This window comes from Drosophila albomicans, chromosome 3 (assembly GCF_009650485.2).
Source record: "Drosophila albomicans strain 15112-1751.03 chromosome 3, ASM965048v2, whole genome shotgun sequence".
Taxonomy (NCBI): Eukaryota; Metazoa; Arthropoda; class Insecta; order Diptera; family Drosophilidae; genus Drosophila; species Drosophila albomicans.
The window spans coordinates 31,624,893-31,646,499 of record NC_047629.2 but is presented as its reverse complement, the minus strand read 5'-3'; the positions used below and the strand labels follow the sequence as shown (position 1 = coordinate 31,646,499).

Here is a 21,607-nt window from a genome sequence, read left to right as displayed (position 1 = left end):
CGATTTTTAGGAACAGCAAAAATAAATTAAAACTTAAAAAGAGAATTGGTTTTCGTTTTGTTTGTTTTTCTTCCAAAAAGTAATAGTTAATAGCTAAATAATAGGCGTACAATTAAAGTTTATAACAAAAATAATTTAATGAGATAATAAATCAAGGGCGCAGACTTCAAAAATTCCATTGAAAGAAGGCAGCACAAAAATTTGGCAGCAAAAAAATAAACAAACATAATTTTACGCCAAATTCAAAGGCCATCACTAAAGTTGGTCAACTTTCTATATCTCTCTCTCTCTCTGTCACAGCTTTTTGTTAATAGTAATAAGTAGTAAAAAGATTGTATTCTTTTTCCATAAGTTAAATACAAAAATTTTCACATTGGTTGTTTTTTTGCATTTTTCTCTTATTATTTTTAAAATTTCATGAAATCAAATCAAAATCAAAATCTCGCAGAAAGTGTTTTGCCAAGTGTTTCATTTGTGTGTTTTGTGTTTTTTCTTTTTATAATTGGAGGCGGAAGTGGAACCGAATAGTTGACAATTGAATGCCAAGGATACATTGAGATTTCCTCGTTGAAAGTTGTTTTGCATTAAAGTTGATTACTATTTGTATTATGGTGGAATGATTACGCTTTAAGCCACCACAATTAAAGGGACTTTCGAGTTAATGGCATATTTGAAATCAATTTGAGCATATGTTCGGAATTTGAATGCCATCAACAAACTAGTTGTAGTAATCAGTTATATCAATATTTAAGTGTTTCAGTATTGGCAATGCACAACTTTGAATGTGTGTTCAAGGGAATTATTGTTAATTGGTAGTTGGTTGTTGGTATTTGGAAAATTGTGTTCGTTTTCTATGTGATACTGTTAATTGAAAAGGAAACTGCTTATGTTTAGTACGGACATTCATTCATATCATATGCAAACTGCTATCTGCTCCATGCTCCGTCTGTCTCCTGACTATTGTAGTCGAAATCAATCGGTTTGCTGTCGCTCTTGAAGTTTGCTGTTGCTTTTTAATGTATAATAATCTCAAACTTGTCGTCTCATTAGTTGATGTGAGGATGGGGCGGCCGATGAGGAGACCGCCGACGACTGATGCTGCTGCTGCTGTTGTTGTTGTTGCTGCTGCTGCTGCTGTTGTTGTTGTTGTTGTTGTTGCTGCTGCTGCTGCTGTTGATGCTGATGTTGCTGCTGGCGTCAGGCATCCGCGCCATTGGGATTCATGCCCACCGGCGTAACTACCATCATGTTACCAGCCTTCGGCGTATAAACGCTAGCATTGGGATCCAGCGTCGAGAGACCATTACCACCATTAACGACATTAGCAGCGGCCACATGCAATGCAGCTGCCACGCTCACGGGCACCATTTGTTGCTGCTGTTGCTGTTGGGAAACTGGCACAACTTGCTGCTGCTGCTGTTGCTGCTGTTGTTGTTGCTGCTGTTGCTGCTGATGTGGATGCGGTTGGTGTTGCTGATGTGGATGTTGCTGCTGCTGATGTTGTTGATGCTGCTGCTGCTGATGCTGTTGATACTCTTGAGCAGCGCTCATGCTGAGCATTGGCGAGGACGGGCCCGGTCCGCCTGGTTGTAGCGGAGGTGTATCGTTCATGCGCAGCATGCTGCCGCCGGGGACCGTGCGGTCCGGTATTTAAGCACAATGTATCCGGCATAACAGCCAACAACTGTGCTATCTTTGCCTTGAGATCAATGACCTCATCCTCCTTGGAACGACGATGACCTGTTGGATGAATCAAGCATACGATGAAGTCTGTCACAATTTCAGCTATTCGATGTAGAACTTACTGTCAGATATTTCGAGTTTTCGCTTGGCCACGCCCAGAGCCGAGAACAAGTCCAGCTTAACTCTCGTCTCTGCAGATAGATTCTTCTCCAGGATGGCGTTCTTCTCCTGTATGTTGGCCAGTGCATTCATCAGCCTCTCAGCATCTGCCTGTGTGGTCTCCCGATTGCGAACCTTGGCTTCTAGCATACGATACTGCAATAGATATCACGACATTCATTTCGCAATTCTTTATATGCATATTTGTTTTCCAACTTACCTCCTGCTCGAATTTACGACCATGTTCGACAGCCAGCTGCTTGGCTTCCTCGCACTGTTTAAGATCGTTGCGCACACGTTTGAGCTCCTCATCAATTTGCTGGCGCCGTTGCTTGCATTGCGAGCTACACTCGGGACGCGCTGCCTTCTCCTCGGCCGCTTTGCGTGCCTTCTTCTCGTTAGCCAACTGCGAGTCTAGCGATTGCTTCTGACGCCGCTCTTCGTTGAGGCGACGCTCGACAGTCTGAAGGCTGAGCATATCGGCATGTCGTGCATTGTTCAGCTCCTGAATGCGTTTCTCCAGCTCGTCGCATTCCTTTTGCTTGGCCTGCAAACTGGACTTGCTGGTCATGTTGACATCAAGCTTCTGACGCAGCTCATTCTCAATTTGCTTCATATGGCTTATTTCGGCGCGATATTTCTTCACATCGGCCTCGAGCTTGAGACATGTTTCGCATATCTTGGATACTACTTTGCTGGCAATCTGTGAAATGGCAGCGGCAGCGGCATTGCTCGATGTGGAGCTAGCTGACGAGGACACCGAGCTGGTATCATTGTTGTTGCCACCGTTTCCATTACTGTTGCTAGCAGCAGCAGTTGCTGGGCTATCCTTTTGCTGCTGTTGTGCCTGCTGTTGGCTCTGATTGTCTTTGGCTGCATTGTCCTTCTTACCGCGATTGCGACGTCCTGAAATATAACGCACAAATAGTTTCACATTACAATCAAGCATATCACATTAACCATTAGACAAGTGCATCACTCACCTTTGGACGCCTTCTCTACTTGCGGCGTTGCCTCAACGGTCGGAGCCGTTTCGTCCGTATCGAACTGCAGAACGTTGCCATTGCTGACAGCATTGTTGTGCGCCTTTTTGTCTGCAATAGACGACAAGGGGACGCTATCAATTTGTTTTGCATTGAGCACTTTTTTGTTGTTCAATGCACCATGTTTGTCCTTTGCCCCCTGTTGCTGTTGTTGTTGTTGTTGATAGTTGGCATTGCTGCCACTATCCCAGTCTGACTTCTCCTTACTGTTATTACTTGTTGTGGTCGAATTTCCATCCGCCTGATGATAACTGTTGCTGCTGTTGCTACTATTCTTGCCGCCAGCATGCCGCGTGCTACCGTTGTTGTGCTCATTGTCGGCCGTGTCGCTTTTATTGCGATGCTTGTCCTTGTCCATGCTGCGACGATGATTCCTTGAGCCACCACCAGCGTGTCCATTTGCTGCAGACCAAAATGAACAATGTGAAATTTATTGATTGAGAATGGAATTCAAAAAAAAAAAGTTTAAAAATAAACTAATACCTAAATACAATGTTTAGTAGCGAAACACATTATAAAGACTTTAATGAATACCAGAGTAAAATAAAACCCAAATTCCTATTTCTAAATGAAATTCTTTAAGAAAAATTACTTAATATCTTTCGACATATTATAAATATAAAAAAAAATGCAGCAAGCATTCTATTTATAGCAGAAATAGAATAGATGCATTCTATGATCAACTAATTCTAGACAGTTTCGATAACTTTAAACGACTTCGTATTCATTAAATTTAGTCAACGAGGAGATATCAATTATGTTGAGCTTAAGCATGTATCCGCATAAAAACGGTGCAGCACATAACTGATATTATACTGTAAAACAAACATGATTGATTTTTATTGATTTTCACACACACACAATCCAACAACTGTAAGTCTGTTCATGTTGTGCCTGGTTGCCAGGCTGCGCGATAAGCGTTTGTTAGTTTCTGATTACAACATATGATAGCAGAGTGGTTTGTGATAGTTTGTGTGGGTAAATCAAAGGATGGAATCATAGTTATAAGAGACCGCGCACCTGTTGTGGCTGCTGCTGCTAAGCTGGTCGCATTCGATTGCTTGGCTGACGTTGAGCCTGATGTGTTTGTGGATGATAAGGATGATGCAGGCGACGATGACGAAGCTGCCGCACTGGCGGCTCCCGATGACGATGATGTGGCGCCTGTTGTCGTTGTGCTATTGTCGCCATTACTGTTGCCATCCTTGCTGTGTTGGCTGCTACTGCTGTTGCTACTATTGTTATTATTATTATTGTTGTTATTGTGATTGTGATGATGATGATGATGTTGGTGATTACTATTGTTGCTACTGCTGCTGCCGGCGCCGGCGCCGCCGCTATGATGATGCTCGTGATGGTTTTGTGCTTGCGTCGCTGTTGCCAATACACCATTTGCCGCCTGCGATGCAGACGATGCGGCTGCCAGCGCTGCTGGCCCACCACTTGTGCCATTTGCCACAACAACAACTGTACCGCTGGCCGCCGATGTGACGACAGGCGCTGCTGTCTGTGCCGCTGATTGAGCCTCCTCCGTGGCCTCCTCGGCGGGCAAGGCTTGCTGCAACAGCTGCATATAGAACTCGTTCTCCTTGGCCACCTCACGTTGCTTCCGCTGTCGCATGCGATAGCCCACGTAGCTCTTGAAGCCAAAGCCAAGCGTAACCACCGGATAGCCAATGCTAAAAATAACAACATTCATTTAGCACATACTTGTTGTGAGGCGCAGCAAAGTGTCTCGAGCACTCACCAGTGGGCGGCAAATGGCCGGCAAAGATCCAAATGTGGCATATGGCGACTGTCTTTCCATCGAATGCCCACCTCCAGGTAGACAAACAACATCCAGAGTATTATAGTCGGCAAACAGATGCCCTTATCTGCAAGTTCATTGTTCGTCATTATTATCAAAACAATGGCAATCATCATCATCATTGCGATACACACCTGTATGCCAGACGTACTGCACCCAGACGTATGTGCTGGCCGCAAAGAGCAGCCAATGCACGGGTATGAAGAACAAACACACCAGATCCGATGTTATTGCAATACACACAAATAGCACGGAAAATGCCTGCAGCAGCAACAATAATAATAACATTAATAGCTAATCAAATAAAATTGAAGATAAAAGCAATTGGCTGCGTCTACTGACCAGTCCCTTGTACTTAAAGGAATCGTGCACGGAGCGAAGGAGCAGCCAGAATGGCCATAAGAATTCAAATCGGAACATAAACATAAAGTCGGCTACCATCACAATAGCCCAAAGTATTAGGAATTTCATGTATAAGACAGTTGTGCTGCAAATGACAAGAATACATAAATTAATTAGTTGCGAGTATAGAGAAATGAATATATGTATTCAATTTTATTAAATTCAGTATTTCTTTCAACAAAATGATATCAATATTATTTCTTTAAATAAATATAATCATTTTTTTTTTGCATTTTCTCCATAATTTTCCTGAATGTTAATGATATCATAAACGTATACTACCTCTCTTAAAAGCCTCTTTAGGCTTACTGCATCTACTAAATTAAACATATTTTAACGATTTCTCACCTTCTCTCTCTCTCTCACTCTCTGCCTCTATCATACACTCTTTAGTTCACCGTAATCGCCGACGACGTCAGCAGTGAATTATTTAATTTGATTGGCACGCGGCGTGACAAAGCCCCAAAAGAGAATAGCGTCTCATATATGTACAACATCTATACATATTTAAAGTATACTATGCAAAATCAAAAGGTAAACAAACAAATAAATGCGTAATAAAACCAGAATAAGCACAAAACATCAATTATATGTCTATTTGAGACATGCGTGCTCGACTAGTCGATACGCTTTAATCACTGTTAGAGTGGCGTGAAATATGTATGCCCGTTTTTTTTTAGGAAAGACGGGTATATTTATTTGTGGGAAACAGAAAATGTATTTATTAAAACTACGGATGAAGCTCCAGCTTCAATAAAGTAATTTTATTAGTCACAAAAGTAAGTCATTTAGTTCTATCGTCTATATAAACATGTCATGTACTATATGGCATAGATTGACTAAATTTGGAGACAATACTCCTTTCAGTTTTATAAAATAAATTAATTTAAATCCAAAGCTGACAAAGCTGTGTCTGGACGGAATTCAATGTAAATACGTACATATCAGGAACTATATGAACTAGAAACATAAAATTTGATGAAAATAAAACTTTTGTTCGTACTTAGATATGTAAGCCCTTTCAATAATATTCGAAAATCCTAACATTCTAAGAATATTATGATCAGAAATATAGTTGTAAATTGTATTAGGAATAAGTATTGAATACTATGTAAACCAAAGGCATTACGGTCACTTGATTTTGCCTAGCGGGTATCTCATAGTCGAGCAGTCGTAAATTCAGCTTTCTGTCTTGGTAATCTCTCGCTGCTTTAAACGTTTCGTAAACAACTCCCAAATGTCGAATTATGTATTGCGCGATGTAGCTTCGCGCAAATATATTTCGATGTATTTATAAAATAAATAAATGCAATGTATGTATGTATTAAGATTCATATTTATAGTGCGTACATGAATTGTGCAATAATCATACCTGCCATACATGCCCTCTGTGATTTTGTTCCGTTTCATTGGCCGCCGCAATTTGCCACAATCCGCATTGCGTCGCTTCATTTTTGCTGCACGTTTCTTAGTAGTTGATATATATATATGTATGTATATGTATATTTATATTTGTATGTTCGCTTGTGTATCTGGTTATCGCAAAAACTCGCGATTTAATCACTTTTGTTTATTGGATGTGCTTGGTGTGTAAACTTTCGCTCGCCTCCTCTGCTTGCTTGATGCTGTTGTTGTTGTTTAATTGATTAAATGAATTAATTAATTAATTGTTTCGGACGCTCTTTTTCGCACTGCGTTCACTTTTTTGCACTTAATTTATCAGATCAGTCGATCCGCTGACACTTATTTAATTATGCTAGCTCTCGTATTATATATTATAGTTGTTGTTGTAGTTAAAGATAAAGTTGTTGCTGCTTCTGCTTCTGGTTGACGCTGACTTTGACGCTGTCGACATCGATATGGCTGCTGCTGCTGCTGCCGGCGCGGCATTTCCTCACATCTCACGCGTATGCAAAATTTACCTCCCGCTGAGCCGGCTTTCAGTTCTTAACTGCAAATACACATAAGAGAAATACATTATGAAGAGCAGCGAGACTTTTCCATATGTGCGCAAACACAAACACACACGTATACATCGTTGCTATAAGAATTGCTTCCTTTAGAGTAAGTTGCATTTTTAGGCTAATACAAACTGCCAAAGAAGAGGGCAACGCTTTTATTTGTTTCGAAACTATTTTTAAGTAAACTATCTATTCTTTTCAGTCGTTCGCTTTCTTGCTGTTGTTGTAGTGGGCGTCGCAGTTGGTTTTGTAATGCGGTCAAGCCATTTAGTATATATAAATAAAATCATCTCTTGTAGACGTACCCGAATTACCGTATTTACCTATTAATTGTTTAAATGAGCCACAACAACAACAACACCTGATCAGCTGCTTTACAGAATTGCGATCTCTGTTATGTATATGTTAAGTAAAAGCTGCTCCACTTGTGCTCCTCCGATGCATCTAACAGAACAGGTGACATTCAACTTGAACGGACGCATAAAACAAAATCATAATAAAATTGCAATTCAAATAAAAACAAAAAAAAGAGGCAGCTTATGCATGCATGTACTTGCAAATACATACATACATACATATGTATGGATTTGTGTGCCAAAATAAAAGTTCGCCAACCAAAACAATAATAAACAACATGTAAAAGTTATATGCTTGCGACACGACTGTTTATATACCCTGCAGTAATCCTATACAATATAATTACATTTTAGTTGATCAACCTCAATTATCATCTTCCTAAGTTGTAGATGTAACTAATGATTCTAAACACTATTTCATCATTATGTATTTCTGCATGTCATTCTGCAAAGCACTTAAAACGGGATGCGACCTGTAATCGAGACGACGGGATATTATGGATGTGTGCATGCGTGTTCATGCACGTGTGTTTATGTATGTATATGTATTTGGGTAACTGGAAAAAGGCAAAAAGAAAGAAGCGGCAACTGCACGCGCCTCAACATGTGGATGCTGCTGCTGCTGCCCGGTAAGTTAAATGTGATTGTCTGACTCTCTCATACAAACACACATGCATAAAAACATACACACACTTGCTTTCAATCCGTTTACACAGTGTGGCCAGACTGTCTGCGACTGCGCTAAACTGAACGCAAGCAAAATTTTCGCTTGGACGGAAGCGGAACTATGTATGCAGATTTGAAGGAAGCAGCTTCGATAGTCGAAGAAGAAGAGGCAGAGCAATCAAAGCCTTGCGCATGTGTTTGTGTGCCCATGTGTATGTCTGATTGTACACACATTCAAACACAAATACACGTAAGGAAAAACGTTTATAAATAGCATCCAAAAGTGGAGCGCATCATCATACAAAAACGTTTTGACGGAAGCTGAGCTTACATACATACATACATTAATGCAGACGTGTGTGCATATATTACGTTTGTATGTATGTAAATGATTAAACTATTGGTAGAGAGCACGACGACGACATACACAAAATGGCTATTTAAACGTAAATTAAATATTGCACAATTAACGAGACGTATTGATGAGCTTCTCGTTTAGGAAATGAGCGAAAATATCCATATATGTTCCTTACATCGTGTATATACTGTTGCTACTTATTGCACTCCAATTGAGATTAGCTATGATACACACATAAACACTCACGCCAAACTAGTTGAACAGAATTCAAATTGTTAACACGCTGTAAATAGTTGAACGGTAATCGAATTGTCTTCAATGTTAAAACGCTGTTAAGTCCTTGGCTGATAATTGCTTTTTAGCCAATAGTAATTTTTAACACAATTATTAAATGATGCAAGTGACAAGTCACTTTTCACACAGATAAAAACGAAAAATCAACAACTCAAGCGAAAGGCTAAAGAACTTTAAATACATACATACACACATGTATGCATGCATGTATGTATATTTTTTGCACTATTTTGCATTGCAATGCGCGCGTTGCATGTGCATGCATGTGTATGTGTGTATTTTTATTTCATATTTATTTTAGCGGGATACAAGACATTGCAGTGTCAAGATCCACACATCAAAGTATTTATATTTATACACTGCTTTATTTATTTATAGTATGTACATATGAATTTAATCGGTTTTGGGTAAAATATTCTTTTTAATGCACTCTCTCACACACATACGAACATTTATTGCTGTCGCCGGTTTCGATTCGATAATAATCGAAACTCTGGGACTAACGAAATCGCCTTGGATTTACAAATATATGTATAGCATAAACAAATTGTACACACAATATACAACCAATAACAACGACTATTGAGCGAAAAGTGAAAAGTTGCTCAAAATACACAGCGCTGTGTTTGTGCGTGTGTGTGGACTGCGACTGTAAAGCTTGTGTGGCTTGAAGCTACACTAGTCTCTGTGCTGTTGCTGTGGGTGGCAGCAGATGAACAGCATCCACAATTCACATTTGCAGAGCGCAGACAGCAAGAAAAAGAGAGAAAGAGCGCTGCTTGTTCGTTTACAGGAAACGAAACAAGGATGCTGACGCTGCTCTACTCCTGGATGTGACAGCAGCCCCAGCTACCGACGTCGCGACGTCAGCGGTTACGTTGCCTTTTTGCACTACATTTACAGTCACATTCACGCACACTTGGATGTGTGAGTGTTATGTGGGGTTTGTTGGCGGCTGCCCCTATGTATGCATATATTTATGTATTTTTCACACTCTACACACACACACACGCGTCCTCTTATGTGTATGCATACGTCTGTATTTGTATATTCAAATGAACATATATACATACAAACACATAGGTGCATATTTGTACTTGTTTTATTTTATTTGTAGCAAAAATGTACACGATTTGTATGTTCGACGACTCACACTATTTTTGCACTATATTTTGCCACGACGCTATTGCTAACAATTTAAACAGAGAGTCTAATATGTTCGGCAATGATTTTTAACAATTCTCATTGTAATGGATATACATATTTGCACATATATATATATATTTTAAATAAATTTTGCACATTTTCTTACAGCAGCTATTGATACACATGTACCTACATATATATGCATGTGTATGCACGTAAGTAAGTATGTATGTATATGTGAGTGTGTGTGTAAATTCTTTGGCACAGAGAAACTAAAATTTTCATTTACTCGTAGTTCAGCGTAGTTTTGGAGTTATACACTTTCAGTCAGCACATTATATCATTTAGCAAAATTTCGTTTTTGTAAAACACTTATATTATTGATTAGCTTTTTTCGTTATTTTACCGAATCGAACGAAAATTCACGCTCTAAAATGACGCGCAACTAGAGGTGGAGAAACATCCATCGATGGCACTATCGATGCATCGATGTTTTGAGAACTTTATGTTAAACATCGATTTTTATGGCAGACATCGATGTTTTTTTAAAGCGAATTAATATACGGAAATTAACTATGGGTTGTTTATTATTAACTAAAACAAACTGTTGGATGAACTTGGCATCTTTCTTTTACCAAATAAAGAGTAGTCTAGTAGTAGTAGGCTAAAGAGTGGCTCCAGCTTTGGAGTGTGACCATAATCAAACATTTCAAAACATGCGCTTCAACGCGAAAGTCTATACCAAAAAAACTTGGTATATTTCCTAAACATTTGTGATAGGCGCGAAATTTAAAACGTCTCGTTTTTTGCTTTTTTTTATATGCTTGTACATTTTTTATTTATTTTTATAAACCATCGAGGTCAACATAAATAGATGTTTTTACACCTATGTATTCATATGTAATGCGCAAAGACTTTTGCTATATGCAAAATGTCTTAGAGAATTGTTATTTAACACAATATCTAACTTCGATATTTTCTGCTATATTATTAATCTTGCCTAATAAGTTGCGTTGCTGTTATAGAGTTGCAGCTGCGCATATGAAATGTTTGTTAAGGGAGCCCTGTCACCTTTTAGAATTTGTTTAAAAATTTTTAAGCTTAAGCGCAAAATACAAATTAATTGCAGTTCAGTACTACAATTTCCGCGAATTTCACCCATTAGTATTGAACACTAGAAAGTTGTACATTTTTAAGTCAACTGTCTGCTTTTGTTTTATTTTCTCTTTAATAGTATTGGTAATATTCTCATATTTAAATTGTACATTACTATACGTGTACTTATATTCTGCGCATAAGAAACAATTTATGTTTTAAATATCTGCTTAAAATTATATACATAACAAAATTATAAACATTTCAAGCGTGGCTGTTTTCTCTGTCTATCTGTCATTTTCGTCCATACATTTTATTCTCTAATTATTTGCTACAGTTTATGTTTGTTCCTTTGCGCCTCCTTTTTAAATGATAAGTTATTTTTTGCTTTTGCTTCATTTTGACTTTACGTTTTGTCTTTTCAATATATCATACATGCATTAATTGTATCGAAAAGACAATTTTCTGATGCCAACAATTGGATTCAGAGGTGTTGAGTAGTGATTTGGTGGCAACAAAGCCTTAAAATAGGTGAATTGTTTATAATGATAATAAAAATAAAGCGCCTTATAGCCTAGCAAGAATGGTGCAGACTGTCGTCACGTCTAAAGTCTCAACAAATGCGTAATCTCAAGCTAAAACTTTGTATTTCGTTGGCTGTGTTCTTCTACACACAACCACACATAAATTATATGCAAGGGATTCATAAATTACACATATCTCGACTAACATGCATCCCCCACTCTATTGTGGTACACACTTCATAGTTTCTGTCCTTCCTTTTGCTGCCTGGCTGGCATTTTTCTATGAGTCTGCAGCCTCGACTTCTGGCTGGGCATTGGCAACTGGTTCGGCACCATCCTCTTTCGCTTTTGTCGACTCTAGGGCAGCAGCAGGAGCGGCTTCAAATGGAGTTTCCAACTGTTGCACTTCTGGTTTTGGTGCCACCTCTTCTTCAGCTGCTCGCGGGGGAGTATTATTCTTTGGAAGAGTTTCCTCCATGAGCTGCTCGACTTGTCGAGGCTCTGCCGCAGGTACATCAACGGCTGCTGCTGGTGGTGGCAATTCATCGTATAGCGGTGTACAGATGGGAGATGCTGCCTTTGGCTTGGGAGCCTCTGTGTTATGCTGCACAGCGGGTCTGGCAAACTCTTCCGTCTCTGTTGTCGGTGCAGTCTCGGTCAATGTTTCTCCCGCATTGTCGTGCCGCTCCTCATTCGCACTTTCAGTTACAGCTACATCGACAGCAGCAACACCGGCAGCAGCGGCCTCAGCTGCAGCAGCCTCGGCTGCTTGTTGTGCCTCCATTCTCGCATCGTATTCCTGTAGCTCACGATCCCAATCCTCTTCTGTGTCCACCTTCGATGAATTACTTGCTGATGGCGCTGCCACCGCCTGCTTGCTTTTAACATCCTCCGCGCCTGATGTTGACGATGACTTGCCCTGCAAAGTGTTCTCATCCGACGAGCTTACGGAGTGTCGATTGCTATCGTCGCGTGAGCCACGTCTATTGTTGCTGGGCGCGCGTTCACGTTCCTCGCTTCGCTGCCCACCGCGTGCACCACGTCCGTTGCCACTGCGACGATCTTCGCCCTCACGTTCGCCGCGGAATCGATTGCCAGGGCCACCGGGGCCACCGCCACCACGACGCTTGAAGATGTTGTTATTGTTGTTATTGCTGTTGTTGTTCTTGCCACCCTCGTCTTCGTCATCACTCCAGCGGCCTCCACGACCACCCATGCTGCCACGATTGCCACCACCACGTCCGCCTTGACCACGTTGATTATCATTGAAGGGATTGCGTGGATTAAAGAAACCTGTAAGATGAAAATCTTGCGTAAATTATCTGTAATCTCTGTATTGATATGTTAAACTTACCAGGTCCTTGCTGTCGGCCGCCTGGACCGCCGCCTCCTTGATTGCGCATAAACATTGGTCCCACGCCGTTGCCAGCACCAGGTCCGCCCATCCGCTGATTAAATGCCGCTGGCGGCGGAATGCGCATCTGCATCAAGCTCGTCGGCTGATTGAAGCGATTCTGATTCATATTCGGTTGGAAGAAGTCGCCTCCAACTCCACCACCGCCATTACCAGCGTTATGGTTGCCCCCACGTGGTCCACCAGGTCCCATGCCACGTGGCCCTGCACCAGAACGGTTATCGAAATCTGAAGATAGATAGAATAGATTAGCTAATTCCTCTAATTTATCCTGCAATTTTGGTGTGCAAAACTTACCTACGCCACCCATAAACTCGGGGCGTGGCATATTCCCGTGCTCCATGCTGTTGAGATTGAGCCTGGCGCGTGCCTCATTGAAGGCACCACTAAGAGGCAGTGGTCCACCTGCGCCTGCTCCACCGTTCTCGTTGCGCCAGCGCTCCGAAGCCTCAGCAATGTCATCGCGACCGCCCCAACGTGAAGAGCCGCCACCAGCTCCGCGTGCACGCTCCCGCTGAAACAGTTCATTAGCTGCAGCGGCGACAACGGCTTCCACGTTGTTGGAAGGCGCAGCGGCGCCCGCGAATATCGGTGGCGGTTGGCTAAAGTTAGGCGCCTGTTGTTGTTGCTGCGCCACCGACGGCGACGCATCCTCCAGCTCCATTTCAATGTCCATTTGATCGTCACTCACATTGCCAGCCGCCGAGCTGGCCGTAGTCGCAATTGCTACCATAGGCGGTGGCACGGCACCCGGTGGCGGAAACTGTGCCCCTGGTGGCAAACCCAAAGGATGGGGCGGCGGACCAGCAATGCCCGGAAAACCGGGTGGCATCATGTTCGGTGGCATCATCATGGGTGGTGGCATGCCTGGCACCATATTAGGTGGCATTGCCATTCCACCCATTGGATGATTCATTGGCCCCATCGGTCCCAGCATGCGTTGCGGTGGCGGACCGCCCATTGGCGGTGCCATCTGGAACTGACCGGGCACAATGCCCATCAGTGCAGGTGGCGGTGCTCCTGGTCCACCATGTGGTGCCGGTGCCACCGGCGGTGGCTGCGTCGTATCAATGCCAAACAGCAAACCTGGCGGACCAACTGGTGGCCCGGCGTTGAGCTCGCCGGGTAGGCCAGTTCCCTTGTTTTCCTTGACATTCTTCGCCTGATTGATTTTCTGTTTCATCCAGCCAGGCATGGTGTCCTCGTCAAACATCCCGCCCTCTTCCAGGCTATCCAAATCGGTGTCCGTACTCAGTTTGTTCCACGGTACGTACGTGACACCGAGTTCCAGGTCCCAGAAGTCCTTCCACTCCTTGCTTTTGACACCTTTGCCAGCTGCCCAAGATATGGTTATAGCACGACCTTGCAACTTGTGATTCTTCAGCGATTGCATGGCCTTGTGTGCATCCTGACGCCGATTCATCACTATGAAGGCGCATCCACGCGGTACAATTTGATCAATGCTCACGATATCGCCATATTCGCCGAAGGTATCGGACAATTCCTCTTGGTACACCAGCTTCGAGAGATGGCCCACCCACAACGTTGTGCTGCAAACTGTACAAACAAAGAATATTAGCATTAAATAAACAAAGAATATTAGCATTAAATATCATGTAATTCGTTTTTACATTGAAATAAATAAATATTTTTAAAATGCACATTTTAAGTTCCCTCTTCTGGTTATCAAGTTCAGCAAAAAATCATTCAAATAAAGTTGATAACTGTGAGTTGAAGGAATTATTATTGGCTTGAGTTGGAAATATTTGGGTTTTCCGAACATTTCATATATTCAAATTACTATTTTCTTAATTTTTCACACCGATATATATTTGAATAGAAACTACTGAACTTTAATAACGGGAAGAAACATATGTAAACCACAAAACGAAGGAAAATATGTTATTTAATTTTAACTATACGAAGAATTAAGATCCTTGGGCTTGGTCTTTGAGTGTAGGTTACTTCTAGTTTTTATATTAAAGAAGAATTTTTAAATGTCATCGTTTTAAGCAACGGAATACAGAGATGACATCCGACTCTTATTTAACAAGGTCTCGAGGTATTCGATGAAATTCACTTTAAAATTGTATGATAATTTTAAAATAGTGAGCCAACTTGAGTGAAATAAATATATTTAGTTATTTGTTCATATATAATACCAATATTTTGAGAAGTAAAAAGTAGAAGTAAAGAAGTAAAAAGAAGTAAACTTATCAGTTGGTAAATCTAAAACGTTTATGTATGATGACCTTGAAAGGTACAATTGATGTACATTTGATCGGTTAAAGTACATGACAATTGATATAAAGGTTAATGGTATAATGGTTCATTCGCTAAAAGTACTTTTTATAAATGGTACATTTGTTGAATAGTACAATTCCTATTTAAAAAGTACATCAACAAATAAATCACTTCATGTACAAGTCAATTGGTTCATTATAGTAGCGTAAATTTACTTAGCAAGCAATTGTTGCAGTTAATGATAGACAGTATTTGCTAAAAGGTACATGTACTATTTACACTTTGTAATATGGGTACATTATTATGCCTAATGTTTAAGTAGGTTGCCAAAAAACAAAAAAAAAAAAAAAAAAACACAAGGAAAACTTTGCTCATAAACGCGTCAGGGGCAGTTTGGGGTATTTTGTGAATTTAAAAAATGCCAGATAGTAAGAACTGTTCAAGTTTTAAGTGCAAGCACCACTAAAGCTACAACACACACACACACGTCAACCAAGCCAAGGAGCTGTAGAAAAAGAAGAAATGTGCAATTTAGTATTAACCAAGCAAAAATTGACAACAACAAAATAAACGACGAATCAAAGAGCTATGCAAGGAGTTTGCATAGCTTTTTGATTGCTATCAATGCCATCTTTTGAATGTGTTATGATACGTATCACGTTGCGTTAGATTACGGGCGGGCATATTTACCACTCAGATGATCCTTTTTAATATCGGGTAATCCCTTCTTTCGGCGCTCACGCTCATGCTCACGATCACGCTCCTTATCACGAGTGCTACGATCCATACGATCACGATCACGGGATCCACGTCTACGGCTTGAACGTGGCGATCGGCTCCGTGATCTGGAATTGCGCCTGCGACTCCCACGATCACGATCATTGTTATTGCCACCTCCGCGGCTACGGGGCGATCGGCTGCGGCTGCTGCGTCGACTGCGCTTGTAACGATCACGATCGGGTGTTGGACTACGAGAATCGGCGCCATCCAGATTGATAACCTGAACGTTGAAAGGTTTTGCAACAAAAAAAATTCAAGAGAGAAAGAGAGAGTAATGTGATATAAACGTTAACATTGTAAGCATAAAACAAATAATGCGGAGCGTTTGGAGAATTTAAGATAAGGACAGGATTTAGAATGGGAGATTGATGGTTAGTTTGTAGGAGAGGATTAGTTGTTGACTACAAATTATACATTTCTCATTTACAACTGCATTCTTGGCGTGTTGACGTGTGGTTTTGTTTGGTCTTTGATATTGGTCGACGGTTCTTTACTATAACTTTGGCATTTTTTTTTTGTGTTTGTATTTTGGTATTCTTATTTCTTATCGATGCGTTTTAGAGCAACTTTTCTTGTTCATTTTGTTTTGATGGAAATTTGGCAAATTGCATTGATTGAATTTACAATCGACTTTCAATTGTTGTGGTTTACATATTAGGGAACTTACCAAACGTTGTTATACTGGGCTTCTAGCATCGGGATTTCGCTTCCGTCGGCATTTCATGTACGTATAGTTAAAAACCTTACCTTTGGGGCGAACTTGCTTTAACCATTTTCAAACGTATTTTGCATAAGCATAAATTGCAATATTTCAATTTTTTAAATTTAAATTTAAATTGATCTAAACGTTAATTCTTGGGCAAATAACACAAAATATCTAGCCCCATTTAAATGTAAATAAATTCAATTAGTGTTTGACTTTACACATAATTAGTAGCCTTTCTCCCAATTTATATAGATATATATATTTTTAAGAATATATATTGGCCAATCGGAACTCTCCGGTATAACAACAATTTGGGCACGTCAGCAGCATCTGTTCGACACTATGGAAATGGAATTCGCATTTGTAAATTTGTCGACCAGAATTCCATTTTCATAGAGAAACAGTAAAACAAGGATGCGGACTACTCTAAAGAAATTACGATAGTAGAGAAGAATAAGTTGTAGTTAAGAAGGTACCTCAATGGGTTGCTGTTCCGATATGAATTCCACATCTTTGTTCATGTCCGTGACATCACTATGGCCAAGTCCCATGGCCACACCTGGCGGCATTCCGGCTGTACCCTAAACGGTAATAAATGGTAAACAACACAAACTTTATGGATTATTATCGTTGACGCACCTTCAGTACGTTCTGCAAATGCTGCTGCAGTGCATCGTCTGGATAGCGATGTTTTTGGTTCTCCTCTTGCTGTTTGAATTTCTGAAAATTCTGCAACGTTTGCAGCTGACGCAGCACATTGGGATCGTTGAGCAGCTGTTTCAGATTATTGTTCTGTAAAAAAAGGTAGCAATTAAATAATGCAAATAAAATTAAGCGCAATATATAAACAAACTATAAAAACTATAAAGTTACACAAACAAAAAATATATAAAGCAAAAGAAATATGCATTTGTATGCTGCATACATCGAGCAAGTTGGTTGAGCCTGGCGGCGAGTCATCACCCATGCAATGATGATCATCGCCCATTGACATCATCATATCGCCATCGTCGTCATCAAGTATTTCACGCACATCATAGTCCAGATCATGCGAACTGCTACTCTTGCCATACTTGTTGTGATGATGCGATTTGCTGCTGGGACCACAATCAAAACGACTCTTCGATCCGGACGAAGAAACAGTTTGCGATAAATTATGCTGATGCTGTTGTTGCTGCCGCTTCATATAATGCTGCTCCATGTGCCGCCGACTTGAGCTCGAGCATTTATCATGGCTTAGCTGCTAATTGTCGATGGAGGCAAGACATGCGCCAGAGAGGCAAGTAAATAGAGTAATGTTAATACCAAAAACCACCAAGAAGCCACTTAAAAATCTGGTTAGCAAGTCAACTACTGCAGTCAAAGTTTCACCGCTTTATTAACTACTGATGCCGCTCACTCACCGACAAATCCGGCATAGCACCACCCATGCTATCATCGACAACAGAGCTCAGGTCCATGTTGCTCATTCCGGAGGCGTTTAAACCATTAGCCGCATTGCCACTCGAGATATCCGATAAATTGATGGTTCCACCGCTGCCGCTTGGTCCGGGACCAGAGCTTAGATTGCCCGCACCCACAATGGGTGGCATTTGGTGATAAATGGGATGACTCGGATCAGCCAAATCAAATATCGGCTGTATCACATCCGATTTGAAGACATTGTTCTTCTGCCACAGATTTAGCACTCGAATGATGCGACTTTTATCTTCGGGCGCACAACGAAACAGATTCGCAAATGTATCCGTCAAATTGCGTTGGAATCGTGGAGCAAAAACGTCTTTCTCGGTGCCGTATTGATGGCGGGATTGGCGCACAATCGAATCGATGACATACAGACCGGGCACTTTGTACTCCGGCTTGCATTTGAGTATAAACTTTTCGACACTCTGCACGACATGTTTGTAGAATTTAATTGCACGCATTGCCGACTTTGTGATGGCGGCCATTTTAGCCTTTGATATGGGCGGCCGGCTATCATAGAGCCCGGAGAGCTATAAAATTACAAAAAATACAAATGTGTTTAAGAAATGTATAAGAGCGTGAGATGTTGTTGTTGTGCAGGACGCGCATCAAACTGCTTCTGACAATATTTACATACACAAGGCGTTGTAATTGCATTTGTATACGAATTAAATTACACAACTACATTTGTCACACTCATACAAACACAGAGCTTTGTACATAAATATGTATGTGAATATCCAGGTAAATTCATGCATGTGTGTATGGCGGCTGCTTTTTTAACTTACCTCATTATTGAATGCAACGACCGTCTCCATGCTTGTTTCGATGTTCACACACTACACGCACGCACAATCTTCAAATTTGCATAATATTTCAGTATGTGGACACTGTATATCTTATTTTCTCTGCTTTCGCACAAATTTTTTCCACAATTTTCACAAAATTTTTCGGATGGAAGCGTGAAAAAATGGCTGCCTCTTCGTAGGGATGCTAATTGCTGATATCGACTGTCTATCGATAGAGCGCACACATATTTATTTATTTTGAATAGCTACACAAAGCTATCGCAAAGTTTTTAAATCATTCGATTATCGAATATACAGTAAAATAAAACACATCTATGGAAAATATAATGTGTTTATAAAAGTCTGAATGAATTATTTAATGTTTCAATTATGTGACATTGGTTGGAAATTACGAATTGCAAAAAACCAAAACAATGATATTTGGGCGTTGCCAGATCACGAGCTGTACAGGGCTGCATAAATATTTGAGCTACACTGTGCATTGGCCACACTGGATAGAAAGCAAAACGAAAACTCAACGCAACTACAAATTTATTATTATAACAAACCATCTATTACTAATTATGCTCAATAGTATTTAAGCAAATACAATGAGCGCCCACCACAGGCCCCTGGACGAATCGGATGTGGTGTTAATACGCACCATACGCTCAACACCATCACTATATGACCACAGACATGGCGACTTTCGCCTCTCGCAGCGCAAAGAAGAGGATTGGGCCAAAGTTGCCGAGGCCCTAAATATTTCATCGCCCGATGCGCGACGTCGCTGGACGTGTTTGCGGGATCGCTATTCGCGTGAATTGAAACAAATGCGCCTTCATCCCACATCTGAATTTGGACGTAATGAATTCTTTCGACAAATGGACTTTCTGCGCGAATTTGTTCGCAAACGTCGTGAACGCAGCCGTCGCGATGATACGCCAACAAGTTGGCTAAAGACCGAGCCGCGGGCTGCGAAGCATCTCCTGAAAATGCGTGCGGATCCTGAACCCATGATCGAACAGGATATGGATGATTCGCAAGTGTACGACGATTGTGAACACAACTACGATGCGGATGCCAAGTTGGAAGTGCAAACGACGCAATCGGAAAGTTATTCAGTGCTCGTTGAAGCGGACGATGGTGACGGAGATGGCGAAGGTGATGGCGACGGCGACGGGCAGGATTCATATGAAGAGTATATGGCCGATGCGGAAGCTGTCGAGCGTAAAGTGTTGCCCACATTACAACCATCGCCAGCTCTCGTCTCCGTCCACTCGGAGCCCGCAACGACAGCTGCAACGGCGGCGTCCACAACAGATGAAGGAGCTGCGTCCTCAGACATGTTGCGGCATTCGCAGACAGATGTGGATTATGTGGTCTGTATGCCGAATGTGCGAGTTGAGCGTGAACAGGCAAAGCCAGAGATGAACTCTGGTTTTGAGGCAATAGCAACAACAACAACAGCAGGAGCAGCACCCGCCACCATAGGAGCCACAGGAACCGCGACGACTAACGAGACTGAAGATGATTTCTTCTGCAAATCGGTAGCGGCGTATTTGCGACAATTGTCGCGACGTCACAAGATCAAGGCGAAAGTTGAGATGTATCAGATACTAGAGAAGTATATATTGTTGGAGGAGTCTGGAACAGGATCGGGGACGGCAGCGGGATCGGGTCACAATGGTTAAGCAGGTTACATAGCTATATATGTATAGTTTTTAAATCAATTTTTATGGAGTACAAATATACAAGTGACAAAAATTTAATGAATGTTTTTCGCTTACTCTAATCATTAGTTAATTCTTGGAAAATGCAACGCTTTTCTTTGCTTAGCAGAAATCTTCGTTGATGATGTCCGCATTGACGGCTAGGCCGCGTTCCTTGAGCGCTTTGGACACTAACCTATGCTTCTCGTGCCTTTGTTCTTGTTCGCGACGCTGTGCATCGAGTATTTCATCCACTGAGATTTCCTTCAACGGCAGTTTCTGTTCCTTTTCTCGATCCTATAATAAAAACATTGCAACTGTGAGCATTGTAATGTAGTCTAGGAAAGAGATTCACACACAATTTCTCCCAGCAGCACAACGTTCTCGCCGCGTATTATGAATACACCTCGAGGAATATCGCCGTATTGATTGCCTACGTGTATTCTCTCAATGGTTCGCTGCAGCACCAAGTTGGCAAACTGATCGACGGATCGCAAATAGCCAATTAAGGTGCGTCCATCCCGCAGTAACACCATTAATTTTTCTGCAATTTTCAATTAAACAATTTGTAGTCCTTCCTTGTCGATACATTTTCTTAGCCGGCATCTTCAATTACTCACTGTCCACTTCCTCCAGCAGATGCGCTGTGCCAGCTAAGGGATTAAGATCGTCCATGTGTTTATTGTTTCTCTTTGTGTTGGGGAAAAATAGCGTCTTATTTCTGTGCAAATAATTTTTCGTTCAAATTGTCACCCTGCCAGTCAAACATTTGCTAGCTACTACAGAATGTTTGTTTTACGGCTGGTACGCTGTTAACTGTTAGCTTCTGTATATAATTCTAATTTTATGTTGTGACAGTATTTTATGGTTTCAATTAGATTTCCAATAGTTTCATCTTTATTAGAATTTGTTAAGTTGTATATATGTTCATTTCATTAAAAAAATAAATACAATAAAATTTATTAAGGTAATCAGTTGTTTGCTAAAGTCCGTACTACTACGGAA

General features: G+C 41.1%; 4 protein-coding genes across 7 annotated transcripts; 1 reads left to right on the top strand and 3 right to left on the bottom strand.

Annotated features, from left to right (window-relative positions):
- Positions 1–112: 112 nt before the first annotated feature.
- On the bottom strand, positions 113–10,336 carry LOC117568263 (macoilin). The gene is given in 12 exon segments (XM_034248751.2): positions 113–1,632; positions 1,634–1,740; positions 1,806–1,998; positions 2,063–2,748; positions 2,826–2,936; positions 3,006–3,287; positions 3,906–4,564; positions 4,633–4,759; positions 4,827–4,953; positions 5,035–5,179; positions 6,467–7,045; positions 10,165–10,336. Coding segments are annotated over 11 exon segments (2,952 nt in total). The 5' UTR covers positions 6,547–7,045; positions 10,165–10,336; the 3' UTR covers positions 113–1,197.
- Positions 10,337–11,057: 721 nt separating this feature from the next.
- On the bottom strand, positions 11,058–19,133 carry LOC117572682 (SR-related and CTD-associated factor 4). 4 transcript variants are annotated; one of them, XM_034255716.2, is made up of 9 exons: positions 18,891–19,104; positions 18,042–18,632; positions 17,564–17,881; positions 17,278–17,430; positions 17,115–17,219; positions 15,843–16,152; positions 13,206–14,465; positions 12,849–13,136; positions 11,058–12,787 (listed from the first exon to the last, which is right to left on the bottom strand). In XM_034255716.2, exons 1-9 carry the CDS (start codon positions 18,918–18,920, stop codon positions 11,775–11,777), a joined length of 4,068 nt encoding a protein of 1,355 aa, XP_034111607.1. In that variant the 5' UTR covers positions 18,921–19,104; the 3' UTR covers positions 11,058–11,774. The 4 variants fall into 4 exon arrangements, with proteins under 4 accessions (XP_034111607.1, XP_034111608.1, XP_034111609.1 ...); XM_034255717.2 differs by having other exon boundaries at positions 17,564–17,878; XM_034255718.2 differs by lacking the exon at positions 17,564–17,881 and having other exon boundaries at positions 18,891–19,101.
- Positions 19,134–19,381: 248 nt separating this feature from the next.
- LOC117572684 (uncharacterized) lies at positions 19,382–20,662 on the top strand. The gene has a single exon (XM_034255721.2). The coding sequence runs from the start codon at positions 19,502–19,504 to the stop codon at positions 20,582–20,584; it is 1,083 nt and encodes a 360-aa protein (XP_034111612.1). The 5' UTR covers positions 19,382–19,501; the 3' UTR covers positions 20,585–20,662.
- On the bottom strand, positions 20,609–21,564 carry LOC117572685 (U6 snRNA-associated Sm-like protein LSm1). Its single transcript, XM_034255723.2, has 3 exons — positions 21,223–21,564; positions 20,962–21,146; positions 20,609–20,899 (listed from the first exon to the last, which is right to left on the bottom strand). The coding sequence occupies exons 1-3, from the start codon at positions 21,275–21,277 to the stop codon at positions 20,726–20,728; spliced, it is 414 nt and encodes a 137-aa protein (XP_034111614.1). The 5' UTR covers positions 21,278–21,564; the 3' UTR covers positions 20,609–20,725.
- Positions 21,565–21,607: the final 43 nt, after the last annotated feature.